Source organism: Pan troglodytes, chromosome 8 (assembly GCF_028858775.2).
Source record: "Pan troglodytes isolate AG18354 chromosome 8, NHGRI_mPanTro3-v2.0_pri, whole genome shotgun sequence".
In the NCBI taxonomy this organism is placed as follows: domain Eukaryota; kingdom Metazoa; phylum Chordata; class Mammalia; order Primates; family Hominidae; genus Pan; species Pan troglodytes.
The window spans coordinates 62,012,827-62,026,547 of NC_072406.2; the positions used below are offsets into that span (position 1 = coordinate 62,012,827).

Below are 13,721 nucleotides of genomic sequence, written 5' to 3' on the forward strand. Positions count from 1 at the left end.
AAAAAATAACTCACAAAATGAGTTTTTAAAAATCATATATCTGATAAAGTACTTGTATCTAAAATAAAGAACTCCTACAGCTCAATAATAAAAGGACAAATAATTTAAAAACAGGCTAAGAATGGGAAAACCATTTCTCCAAAGAAGACATACAAATTATGACAAGCACAGGAAAAGATGCTCAGCATCATTAGAGGGAAATGCAAATCAAACCCACAATGACATACAATTTCACACCCACAAAGATGGGTTCTATCAAATAGTCAACAAGTGTTGGTTGATGGGGATGTAAAGAAATCAGAACCCTCATACACTGCTGGTGAAATGTCAGATGGGCAGCCACTTTGGAAAACAGTCTGGCAACCCCTAAAAAAGTAAAACATTGACCCAGCAATTCTATTCCTAGTATATACCCAAGAGAAATGAAAACATATGCTGACACAAAAAGCTGTACACAAGTATTTATAGCAGCATTTATTGATAGTAGCCGAAGTTGGAAATAACCCAAATGTCCATCAACTGATGAATAAACAAAATGTGGTCTATCCATACAATAAAATATTGTTCCACCACAAAAAGGAATGAAGTTCTGATATATGCTACAACAGGCATGAACCTTGAAAACGTCATGCTAAGTAAAGGAAGACCACGTATTGTATAAGTCCATTCATATGAAGTGTCCAAATAGGCAAACATTTGGAGACAGAAAGTGGATTAGTCGTTGCACAGCACTGGGGGAAGGGGGACTGAGAAGATGAGGGCTAAAGAATAAGGTGTTTCTTTTTTTTTAACATGATGAAAATGTCCTATAATTGATTGTAGTGATGGGGTTGTACAAGTTCATGAACATAGTAAAATCCATTGAATTGTACAGTTTAAATGGATGAATTGTACATATGTGAATTCTACCTAACTACCAAAAAACGTCAGTTGCCTCCTCCCTCCAAACTATTTGAACAACATTAAAGGCACTGATGCAGTGTTTACATCTATTGTATGTACTGGTTTTGCAAAGATGTCCATATCACATTTACATGAACAATTTTCTGGTGTGTGTATAGTGTGTGCATACTCATTTGCACAAGCAAAAATATGCCAGGAAGAATATTCTTGCCCAGGGTTACCTGAGAGCAAGATGAGTAGGTAGAAGAACAGGAGGAAAACACTCCTTTACTCCTACGTTGTTTGATTTTTTTACAATGAGCACATGCTACTTTGTTAGCATACAACAAAAATTAATAAAAAACAAAAATTGAGCTCCTTTGCTGGCATTCATCAATGATCGAGCCCTGGTCACGTGCCTCACATGGACCATCTCAGATGTAACTCCTGTCCGCTAATCCTCACAAGAGCCCTACACACCCTACAGTGTTTTCTCCATTTAACAGGTGGGGAAACTTGGTCTTAGTGGAGGTGAGGGACCTGACCAAGCTCACTCACACAGGAGAGAAGTGGCCAAGCCTGGGGGCAGAGCCCATATCCACAGGATGGACCCCAATGTTAAGCTTTCCCACTCCATCCCTTCCCATCACTGGAATGGGACTCAAGCTATTTTTGTAATTTTCCCAAAACTGACCTTAGGAAGTCTCCATCACCATAATCAATGACAAGCACAACCAGCTACAGTGCCCATATACAGTGAACCAGGTTCATGCAAAAATTCTCAGGTTTCACCAGAACTTAGGCAACAGCCTAAATAACACCAAATAAGATTCACAGCAGCTGGTGATCGAGCTCCAAGACTTGACTGATTCTTGTCTTTAAAATGTTCCAGTCGTTTAGCTGTTCAGTGGAAATTCAGCATCACTGAGGAAATGGGTTAAATGAGTGAAATACCCAATTCATAATGGAAAAATATCTTAAACCACTTGTTGATTGTTGTCTTTTCTGAAGCAAGCAGTGGAGTGGCATGGAAGCCAGGTAGCACGCGGCATTTGAATAGTGTGTGCTTCTTGGGAACTGTCTTCAGAGGGATGTCCATTTTCCTCTGTTTTGAAAATGCTTCTGAGGCATCTAATAGTATCTCAGTGATTTTCCTTAGAAATGAAAAAAAAAAAAAACCCATTGGCCTCATTGTATTTTTAACTGTCTCAAAGTTTTTCTCAATTTGCTACAAACATTAGTGCTTTATAAGAAGGGTACCAGTATTAGTGCCTGGAGTTCTAAGTGTTTCTAAATGTATTTCTGTACACCACCCAAGTACTGGCCCATCTCCTGGTTCTGTTCATGTGTTCTCCCCTGCACACTCTATTGTCATATCCACAGCTTCAGCTCCACTTCCCAACATCTTTCTCCAGCCCTGATTTCTTTGTTACGTGCTAGATCCCAAATCTCAATGGTTAAGTCAGGAAATGTTCATCTTCAAGCAGTTTAAGCCAGCTGCAATTGGCTTAAGAATATAGGAAATATATTGGTTTGTATACCTGAAAAGTCCAGCTACAGGCATAGGTGAATATGAGTGTTCAGTCGACAACAGCAGGACTCTGTCTCCGTCTCTTGATGCTGCTTTCTTCTCTGTTGCCTTTGTTCTCAGGCAAGCTCACCCCAAGTAGTGACAAGAGGACCACCAGCAGCTCCAGGCTGACATTTCACCAGCTTAGCATCCCGTGTGGGATGAAAGTTTCTCCTTTGCAACAGTTCCCACAAAAGACCCAGGACCTGACTTGTATTGTATTGGCCCAGATTGGATCATGTATCCATTTCCAAACCAATCTTTGTGACCTGGGTTGGCCAGGCCTGGATCACATGCTCACTTCTGGACTAGAGAAGAGGGGAACTCAGCCCTACTGAAATCGACAGGACAGATTGTGGGAAAGGGGTTCATTTCACAAAAGGAAAATGGTGGGTCTGTTTCCAGAATAAGGGTGAATAGATGCTGAGTCCCCCAAAACAAAAATTGTCCCACATCTCCCAAACCTCTCCAGCTAGATGTCCCACAGACAACCTGTGGCAAACCCAACACGATTCTCCCCAGCTCTGAGTCTCTACAACTGTATTCCCGTGTTGAAGTTATGATCGATGAACTACTTACTCAATTTGGGAACTTGGGGACAGCCCTCACCATCTTCTGAAGGGAACTGATCTGCCCTTTTCTCAACAATGCCAGTGCTTTCGCCCTGCTTTGGGATTTGGCATCTCTTCCCCAAGCTGTTTCACTGGATTCCTATCTCGTTACTCTGTCTCCATTATCTCCTCCTGCAAACCACTCGCCACATGGCTGCTAAAATCATCTTTCCCAAGCATTGATTTGCCCCTATTTCTTCCCTGTGCATTTATTTTTTGGCTTTCCATTGTCATGTTATACTTGGGGACCTCTCCACACTGTGAGTCTTGGTGGAAACAGAGTCTTGACATGAGCAAGTAACCCATGCTCCTCCAGGGGAATGCACTGGCCCTAGACCTCAACTCTAGGGCTTGTGGCACAAGGATGGTAAGAGAAAGAATGATGTGTTCTGTGGCTCTAGCAGCGGCAGCTACATCCAGCCTCTGGGGTCAGCCAGGGCAATCATGCCAGCTACTACATCCAGCATCTAGCAAGGTTAATGGGGTAAGCTGCCGTTTCTGGCCTCGGCAGCATGACCATGGGCTCCTTCCAGGCCTGGTTTTGTGGTATGACACAGCCTGAACCTCTGGCTTCAGAGCCTCTCCTTGTGTCCCTGTATTTTATCCAGCCTGCTTCTCCAGCCTTCTAGGCCAGTCCTTGAGATCCTGGTTTCCGCTCAAACAATTCCTTTTGAGCCCATCTCAGCCAGAACCAGCTCTGTTGCTCACAGCTACAAACCTTGACCGAGACACTCCTGTGTGGTTTCAGGAGAAAATTTAAACTCTTCAGCCAGGCATAGGAGACCCTTTATGATCTGAGCCTCACTCACCTGTTCCCTGGCCCACTGCCTACCCCACAGCCCTAAGTGATTAGCAAAGCAGGCCTTTCACATTTACAGGCCTCTGCCCTCCTGGCATCCCCTTCTCCACCTGGTAAATGCTGCCCAACTCAAGCAGCAACTCATACCATCATCTTTCCCCTTCTCCCTTCTCTCCCAGCAGAACGGCGGGCTCCCCTCTCTGGTTCCCTGCAGCCTTGCTCTGCATAGGCTCTGATGAATGCCTGGCACCCTATATCCGTGTGTGTGTGTGTGTGTGTGTGTGTCTTGGGAGGGTCATAGAGCTCCTCAAAGCAGCAGCATGTCACCTCCCCCACGCCCCACGTCTTTGTGCCTCCTACCCTAGAGCCCAGCATAGCACTTGTCCCATAGTGAGCCCTCAACAAACACACAGTTAACAAAGGATGGCAATCAATGCTCCATCCTGCCAGCCCTGGACACAACACCCAACAGTTGCTCGAGGGCCAGTGTGGCATTCTTACTTAATAAAACATGTTGGAAAATGTTTGAATGTCTCGGGGAAGAATGCTTAGTACAAACTGTTGCAGACATTTCCATGGCATCTCTCTTGGGGATTATCAGTTGACCGGCTGGGAAAACTGTCTCCCTCAGGTTCTGGTGGCTGGAAGAGCCTTGTCACTGTGGAACAGGGAAGACATGGCTGTCTCTTTTGGCCACTGTGGTGGACAGGGGCTGCTGTTGTCACTGCCTCCCTGCCTCTCCCCACTCTCAGACTATGTGGTCCCCTGGACTCCACACCTTGCCTTGTTGCAGCTGAAACTCGTGTCCAAACAGTCAGAGCACATCGCCCAGGCCACAGCAATCAGCTTTTCTTAGGCCAGTGTAAGTTAGACTTCTTATCACTTGTAATCAGAACTGAAATGTTTTTTGCTACATCAGCCACTAAACTCAACAGTGGGTGCCCAGCAGGATTAAGTGGGCCTCCTCTCACACAGGAAAGGGGTGGCTCCCTGCAGCTCCTGGCACACCCAGCTCTAGTCCGGGACTTGAGTCCCCCACACCCCGCTGCAGTAGCTGATGACTTTAGCTCCGCATTTGCCCCCTCACCCCCAGGCTCTTCTCTGTCTCACCCACCCCAGCCCAGCCCTTCCCTCCTTCTCCCCATTCCCGGGCTCTGCCTCCTCCCCCTTTTCAGGAGTAAACACTTTCCTGTTTTCTCCTCCAGCAGTTAATGCCTCCCTGTGTTTGATTCCAGGCAGACGTAGACCACAGTTCTGGAAACTTCACCCTGTTACCTGCTGTAAGCGAGGAAACCATGGCATGGGCGTCATGGATGTTCATGAGTTCTCGGCAACCTGTGAGCTAACAGGCCTTGCTATCCAGACTTTTAAAACTGTGTTTCAGAGAGTGAAGTCACTTGCCCATGGCCCCAAGGCTGGCTGGGGGCAGAGTCAGGGCTCAAACCCAGGTCTACATGACTCAGATGAAGCTGAGATGGGCAAGCAGAGTGCTGATGAGCAAAAGAGAGGCAGTGGAGGAGCCGAGAACACACAGATTCACTTCATGCGACGTGGTGAAGGTGCTAGAACATGTAAGGACTTTTAGCCAAAGTACAGACATCTAAATTGTAGAGGTTGTCCTGAAAAAAAAAATTATAACTGTGAAATATTTGGGAAAATAGCCCCCTTTTCCAATATGTTGTTCAGTTTGTCAAAGTGACTGTTGCCATTTTCCAAACAGCTTGACTTGCATGTTATATGAGTTATGGCCCCTCCCATTGTGCTGCACAGACGGCTGCTGTGTCCTTCAAAGCACACATTTCAACAGGCTCTAAGATCCCAGCAAAAAAGCGCCCCAAATCCCTTTACTGCAGAAGACAACCTTGGGCACGCCTATGTGTGAGCAAATGCTTTGAGGGTTGCTCGAATGGAAGTATGTGTGTCATTTTATGGAACGGGGGCATAGGAAAAAGAAAAGATTGCTGTCTTCTTTGTCAACCACACAATATACACAGCTCAGGGGTGGGGATGCAGAGCCGGGATGTGAATGCCCACTCCCCTCTTGCTGTTTGTAGTATTGAAAACGTACTCAGCGTCTCATTCTCAGTTTTCTCACCTATAAAATGGGGGTGGCAATAACATGTCCCTCCTGAGGCTATTATGAGGATAAAATGAAATGCTGTAAGGAGCTGAGCCCACTGGCACACGGTTAAGCCATCAGTAAATGTGAGCGACCATCATCCCGGCTTCTTTTGTTTAGGTTCTCATTTTTACTCAAAGGACATACATTGCTTTTCCACCAGGAAAAACATGAAGTTTGGTTTTTAGGATCATCTACAATAAAGCAGCAGCATTTTTTTTTTTTTTGGCCTTTCCTTCTGGGCCCAGCAGTCCTGAGAAGGAGGTGACCGCAAGGTGTTTTCATCTTACACTTCAGCTGAAGAGAGAGGTGACAGAACGCAGAGGCAGATAATGTGTAATGGAGTTCTGCCCCAGCCTCCAAATTTTGAGAATTCTTCCTTGTTATGCTGGAAATTTCCTTGGGTATTTAAAGAGAAAACAGCTCACATCATTCTCTCGCTCCCCCCATCTATGGAGAAAAGCCAGTGAGCCCCAACAGACCCACATTGACTGACCTGGCAGGCACTGAGCCACCACCAAGGACCAAGCACTGTGTCGGGGCTCTGCCTGCACCGCCTCACTCAGTTCCCACCACAGCCTTATGAAGAAGCACCTCAGTCCAGAGGCAGCATGGCTTAGGGGCTCAGTATACGAACTCTAGACCCAACCGGCCGGGTGTGAATCCCAGCTGTGTGACCTTAGGAAAGTTACTTGACCTATCTGAACCTCAACATATTAATCAGTAGCATAGAAGTAAAGACATGCCTCATGAGGTATAGTGAGGGTTAGGTGGAAGGGATGGAAAACAATGGCGGCCCCCTGGTAAGGAATTGAAATTACTTGATAAATATCAGCTGCTATTATTGTTCTCACACCTACCCAGTAGCAAAGTAGCATGGGCCTCCACAGGTGTTCTGCTCAACATCCAAATCCCCTTCTTCTGGAAACCATACCCCAATTTTATTTGGAGGCTCCTCCCCCATTCATTGTACACAGTCTTAGGTAAACTGTCAATCAAGTTAACCCAAGAAAGACATGGATAGCCCCAAAAAATTGCCAATCAGATATTTTCTCTTGGAACTTGGCTGGGCACAGTGGCTCACCCATGTAATCCCAGTACTTTGGGAGTCTGAGGCAAATGGATCAGTTGAGATCAAGAGTTTGAGATTAGCCTGGCCAACATGGTGAAACCCCATCTCTCCTAAAAATACAAAAATTAGCCGGGCATGGTGGTGCATGCCTGTAGTCCCAGCTACTCAGGAGGCTGATGCACGAGAATCGCTTAAGCCCAGGAGGCAGAGGTTGGAGTGAGCCAAAATCACCCCACTGCACGCCAGCCTGAGTGACAGAGCAAGACTCCATCTCAAAAAAATATATATATATATATATCTATAGATATATATATAGATATAGATATATATATCTATATATATATAGATATAGATATATATATCTATATATATATAGATATAGATATATATATCTATATATATAGATATAGATATATATACCTATAGATATATATATAGATATAGATATAGATATCTATAGATATATATATAGATATAGATATAGATATCTATAGATATATATATAGATATAGATATATATATCTTTGGGGCCAGAAACAGGACAGAAGTGCAATTTATGACAAGTCAGACAAGTCAAGTAACTTTCCTAAGATCACACAGCTGGGATTCACACCCAGCCACTTGGGTCTAGAGTTCGTATACTGAGCCCCTAAGCCACGCTGCCTCTGGACTCAGGTGCTTCTTCATAAGGCTGTGGTGGGAACTGAGTGAGGTGGTGCAGGGAGAGCCCCGACACAGGAGTGGCAGTAGAGAAGCTGCAAGGATCCTGAGCACTGGCTCCAGGGCAGGGAAGGAACCCAGGAGCTTGGCTTTCACAGGGTAATAGGCCTAAAAATATCCCACGTGAGGCAGAGGGCTTGCAGCAGTTTCTCTGCTTAAAACCAGTGTTGGGATGTGGATCTACTGGTCAGGAAATATGGCAAAAACAAACTCTGACCTACTACCTGGAACACTGGTTTATTTGAGGTTCTGGACTTAAAGAGGAGGCTGGATAAAGAACTTAATCAAGATCGCCTGCTGGCTTCTTGCCTGGGCCTAGCATCTGTCTAGCATCACCACAGAAGAGAATCCATAAAACTTCATTATAATGTTTAGTCCAAATGAGATTAGATGAGGCTTAGTAAAGACAACCACAAAAACGAAAAACTGATGCACAAGGCAGGAGAGAGAAGAGAAACAAAACAACACAAAAGGCCTAAAACACCCCACTCTAAATAAGCCAGCAAATCAACATTCCAAATATAAGGGAGAATGCAAGTACTGAAAAAGACGGCCAACAAAGTCAACCTCGTCGGAACATGAGCTCACTCTAGACAAAATTAGGTTTATAAAACAATCTGACAAATGCTTCACAATTATTATAAGCTGCACCAAGAGATTTTTTAAACAACATCCATGAAAAATAAAATACTTTTAAACAGGCAGAAATGAAGAATGTATACTACAATGAGAGATATCAAGGACATATGAACAATTTCAAAATCTTAGAAAAGTATAGTCATTGATATTTTTTGAAACTCACTAGTTAGGATAAATTCTATATAGAAACTAATAAAGGAAAACATGACTGAATTGGAAGATAGTCCTGGAGAATTCACCCATGACAAGACACAGAGACACAGAAAATAAAAGATTCATTTGAAAAAAACAGCTATGAGACCTGACGTCTACTTTGAAATGTTCTAACACCTATCTAACAAGGGTTACAGAAGTAGGGAATGAGAAAAATAGCAAAAAATACATATTTGAAGAGACAATAACTTAAACAAATATAGAATTGAAGAAAGGGTTCTCAGAGTACACTATGAATATGGAGCCAGGACAAAGAAAGATAAATCTACACCTAGAGAATCTGTAACAAAACTGAAGAACATCAAGGGTAAAAAAGGAAATGTTAGGCCAGGTGTGGTGGCTCACGCTTGTAATCCCAGCACTTCGGGAGGTCAAGGTGGGTTGATGATTTGAGGTCAGGAGTTCCAGACCAGCCTGGCCAACATGGTGAAACCCCATCTCTACTAAAAATACAAAAATTAGTGGGGCATGGTGGCGGGCACCTGTAGTCCCAGCTACTGGGAGGCTGAGGCATAAGAAGAGCTACTCCAGGAGGCGGAGGTTGCAGTGAGCCGAGATCACACCACTGCACTCCAGCCTGGGTGACAGAGCGAGACTCCATCACAAAAAAATAATAATAAAGAAGATGGCCGAATAGGAACAGCTCCAATCTACAGCTCCCAGCATGAGCGATGCAGAAGACGAATCATTTCTGCATTTCCAACTGAAGTACTGGGTTCATCTCACTGGGGATTGTTGGACAGTGGGTGCAGCACACCCAGCGTGAGCTGAAGCAGGGCGAGGCATTGCCTCACCCGGGAAGCACAAGAGGTCAGGGAATTCCCTTTCCTAGCCAAGAAAAGGGGTGACAGACGGCACCTGGAAAATCGGGTCACTCCCACCCTAATACTGTGTTTTTCCAATGGTCTTAGCAAACGGCACACCAGGAGATTGTATCCCGTGCATGACTCGGAGGGTGCTACACCCACGGAGCCTTGCTCATTGCTAGCACAGCAGTGTGAGATCAAACTGCAAGGCTGCAGCAAGTCTGGGGGAGGGGCGCCCTCCATTGCTGAGGGTTGAGTAGGTAAACAAAGCAGCCAGGAAGCTCGAACTGGGTGGAGCCCCCTGCAGCTGAAGGAGGCCTGCCTACCTCTGTAGACTCCACCTCTGGGGGCACGGCATAGCCAAATAAAAGGCAGCAGTAACCTCTGCAGGCTTAAATGTCCCTGTCTGACAGCTTTGAAGAGAGTAGTGGTTCTCCCAGCATGCAGCTGGAGATCTGAGAATGGACAGACTGCCTCCTCAAGTGGGTCCCTGACCCCCGAGTAGCCTAACTGGGAGGCACCCCCAAGTAGGGGCAGACTGACGCCTCACACGACTGGGTACTCCTCTGAGACAAAATTTCCAGAGGAAAGATCAGGCAGCATTTGCTGTTCACCAATATCCGCTGTTCTGCAGCCTCTGCTGCTGATACCCAGGCAAACAGGGTCTGGAGTGGACCTCCAGCAAACTCCAACAGACCTGCAGCTGAGGGTCCTGACTGGTAGAAGGACAACTAACAAATAGAAAGGACATCCACACCAAAACCCCATCTGTACGTCACCATCATCAAAGTCCAAAGGTAGATAAAACCACAAAGATGGGGAAAAAACAGAGCAGAAAAACTGAAAATTCTAAAAATCAGAGCACCTCTCCTCCTCCAAAGGAACGCAGCTCCTCACCAGCAATGGAACAAAGCTGGATGGAGAATGACTTTGACAAGTTGAGAGAAGAAGGCTTCAGATGATCAAACTACTCCGAGCTAAAGGAGGAAGTTCTAACCCATGGCAAAGAAGTTAAAAACCTTGAAAAAATATTAGACAAACGGCTAACTAGAATAACCAATGCAGAGAAGTCCTTAAAGGACCTGATGGAGCTGAAAACCATGGCACAAGAAATACGTGACGAATGCACAAGCCACAGTAACCGATTCGATCAACTGGAAGAAAGGGTATCGTGATGGAAGATCAAATGAATGAAATGAAGCGAGAAGAGAAGTTTAGAGAAAAAAGAATAAAAAGAAATGAACAAAGCCTCCAGGAAATATGGGACTATGTGAAAAGACCAAATCTACGTCTGACTGGTGTACCTGAAAGTGACGGGGAGAATGGAACCAAGTTGGAAAACACTCTGCAGGTTATTATCCAGGAGAACTTTCCCAACCTAGCAAGGCAGGCCAACATTCAGATTCAGGAAATACAGAGAACGCCACAAAGATACTCCTCGAAAAGAGCAACTCCAAGACACATAATTGTCAGATTCACCAAAATTGAAATGAAGGAAAAAATGTTAAGGGCAGCCAGAGAGAAAGCTCGGGTTACCCACAAAGGGAAGCCCATCAGACTAACAACTGATCTCTCGGCAGAAACTCTACAAGCCAGAAGAGAGTGGGGGCCAATATTCAACATTCTTAAAGAAAAGAATTTTCAACCCAGAACTTCATATCCAGCCAAACTAAGCTTCATAAGTGAAGGAGAAATAAAATACTTTACAGACAAGCAAATGCTGAGAGATTTTGTTGCCACCAGGCCTGCCCTACAAGAGCTCCTGAAGGAAGCACTAAACATGGAAAGGAACACTCAGTACCAGCCACTGCAAAAACATGCCAAATTGTAAAGACCATCAAGGCTAGGAAGAAACTGCATCAACTAACGAGCAAAATAACCAGCTAACATAAGAATGACAGGATCAAATTCACACATAACAATATTAACCTTAAATGTAAATGAACTAAATGCTCCAATTAAAAGACACAGACTGGCAAATTGGATAAAGAGTCAAGACCCATCAGTGTGCTGTATTCAGGAAACCCATCTCACGTGCAGAGACACACATAGGCTCAAAATAAAGAGATGGAGGAAGATCTACCAAGCAAATGGAAAACAAAAAAAGGCAGGGGTTGCAATCCTAGTCTCTGATAAAACGGACTTTAAACCAACACAGATCAAAAGAGACAAAGAAGGCCATTACATAATGGTAAAGGGATCAATTCAACAAGAAGAGCTAACTATCCTAAATATATATGCACCCAATACAGGAGCACCCAGATTCATAAAGCACATCCTTAGAGACCTACAAAGAGACTTAGACTCCCACACAATAATAATGGGAGACTTTAACACCCCACTGTCAACATTAGACAGTTCAACAAGACAGAAAGTTAACAAGGATATCCAGGAATTGAACTCAGCTCTGCACCAAGTGGATCTAATAGACATCTATAGAACTCTCCACCCCAAAGCAACAGAATATACATTCTTTTCAGGACCACACCACACCTGTTCCAAAATTGACCACATAGTTGGAAGTAAAGCACTCCTCAGCAAATGTAAAAGAACAGAAATTACAACAAACTGTCTCTCAGACCACAGTGCAATGAAACTAGAACTCAGGATTAAGAAACTCACTCAAAGCCAGTCAACTGCATGGAAACCGAACCACCTGCTCCTGAATGACTACTGGGTACATAACGAAATGAAGGCAGAAATAAAGATGTTCTTTGAAACCAATGAGAATAAAGATACAACATACCAGAATCTCTAGGACACATTCAAAGCAGTGTGTAGAGGGAAATTTATAGCACTACTGCAATCAAGAGAAAGCAGGAAAGATCTAAAATTGATACCCTAACATCACAATTAAAAGAACTAGAGAAGCAAGAGCAAACACATTCAGAAGCTAGCAGCAGGCAAGAAATAACTAAGATCAGAGCAGAACTGAAGGAAATAGGGACACGAAAACCCTTCAAAAAATCAGTGAATCCAGGAGCTGGTTTTTTGAAAAGATCAACAAAATTGATAGACCACTAGCAAGACTAATAAAGAAAAGAGAGAAGAATCAAATAGACACAACAAAAAATGATAAAGGGGATATCACCACCGATCCTACAGAAATAAAAACTACCATCAGAGAATACTATAAACACCTCTACGCAAATAAACTAGAAAATCTAGAAGAAATGAATAAATTCCTAGACACAAACACCCTCCCAAGACTAAACCAGGAAGAAGCTGAATCTCTGAATAGACCAATAACAGGAGCTGAAATTGAGGCAATAATTAATAGCTTACCAACCAAAAAAAGTCCAGGACCAGATGGATTCACAGCCAAATTCTACCAGAGGTACAAGGAGGAGCTGGTACCATTCCTTCTGAAACTATTCCAATCAATAGAAAAAGAGGGAATCCTCCCTAACTCATTTTATGAGGCCAGCATCATCCTGATACCAAAGCCTGGCAGAGACACAACAAAAAAAGAGAATAATAGACCAATATCCTTGCTGAACATCGATGCAAAAATCCTCAATAAAATACTGGCAAACCGAATCCAGCAGCACATCAAAAAGCTTATCCACCATGAACAAGTGGGCCTCATCCCTGGGATGCAAGGCTGGCTCAACATACGCAAATCAATAAACGTAATCCAGCATATAAACAGAACCAAAGACAAAAACCACATGATTATGTCAAGAGATGCAGAAAAGGCCTTTGACAAAATTCAACAACCCTTCATGCTAAAAACTCTCAATAAATTAGGTATTGATGAGACGTATCTCAAAATAATAAGAGCTATCTATGATGAACACACAGCCAATATCATACTGAATGGGCAAAAACTGGAAGCATTCCCTTTGATAACTGGCACAAGACAGGGATGCCCTCTCTCACCACTCCTATTCAACATAGTGTTGGAAGTTCTGGCCAGGGCAATCAGGCAGGAGAAGGAAATAAAGGGTATTCAATTAGGAAAAGAGGAAGTCAAAGTGTCCCTGTTTGCAGATGACATGATTGTATATCTAGAAAACCCCATCATCTCAGCACAAAATCTCCTTAAGCTGATAAGCAACTTCAGGAAAGTCTCAGGATACAAAGTCAATGTGCAAAAATCACAAGCATTCCTATACACCAATAACAGACAAACAGAGAGCCAAATCATGAGTGAACTCCCATTCACAATTGCTTCAAAGAGAATAAAATACCTAGGAATCCATCTTACAAGGGATGTGAAGGACCTCTTCAAGGAGAACTACAAACCACTGCTCAATGAAATAAAAGAGGATACAAACAAATGGAAGA

The 13,721-nt window shown here is 43.8% G+C and overlaps 1 protein-coding gene across 1 annotated transcript in view; it reads left to right on the forward strand.

Moving 5' to 3' along the window:
• C10H10orf53 (chromosome 10 C10orf53 homolog) overlaps window positions 1-2,790 on the forward strand; it is a 30,171-nt gene extending 27,381 nt beyond the window's left edge. Inside the window, exon 3 of the mRNA XM_054659557.1 lies at window positions 2,534-2,790. Within this exon, the coding sequence (XP_054515532.1) occupies window positions 2,534-2,790 (257 nt within the window). The remainder of the gene's footprint in view (window positions 1-2,533) is intronic.
• Window positions 2,791-13,721: the final 10,931 nt, after the last annotated feature.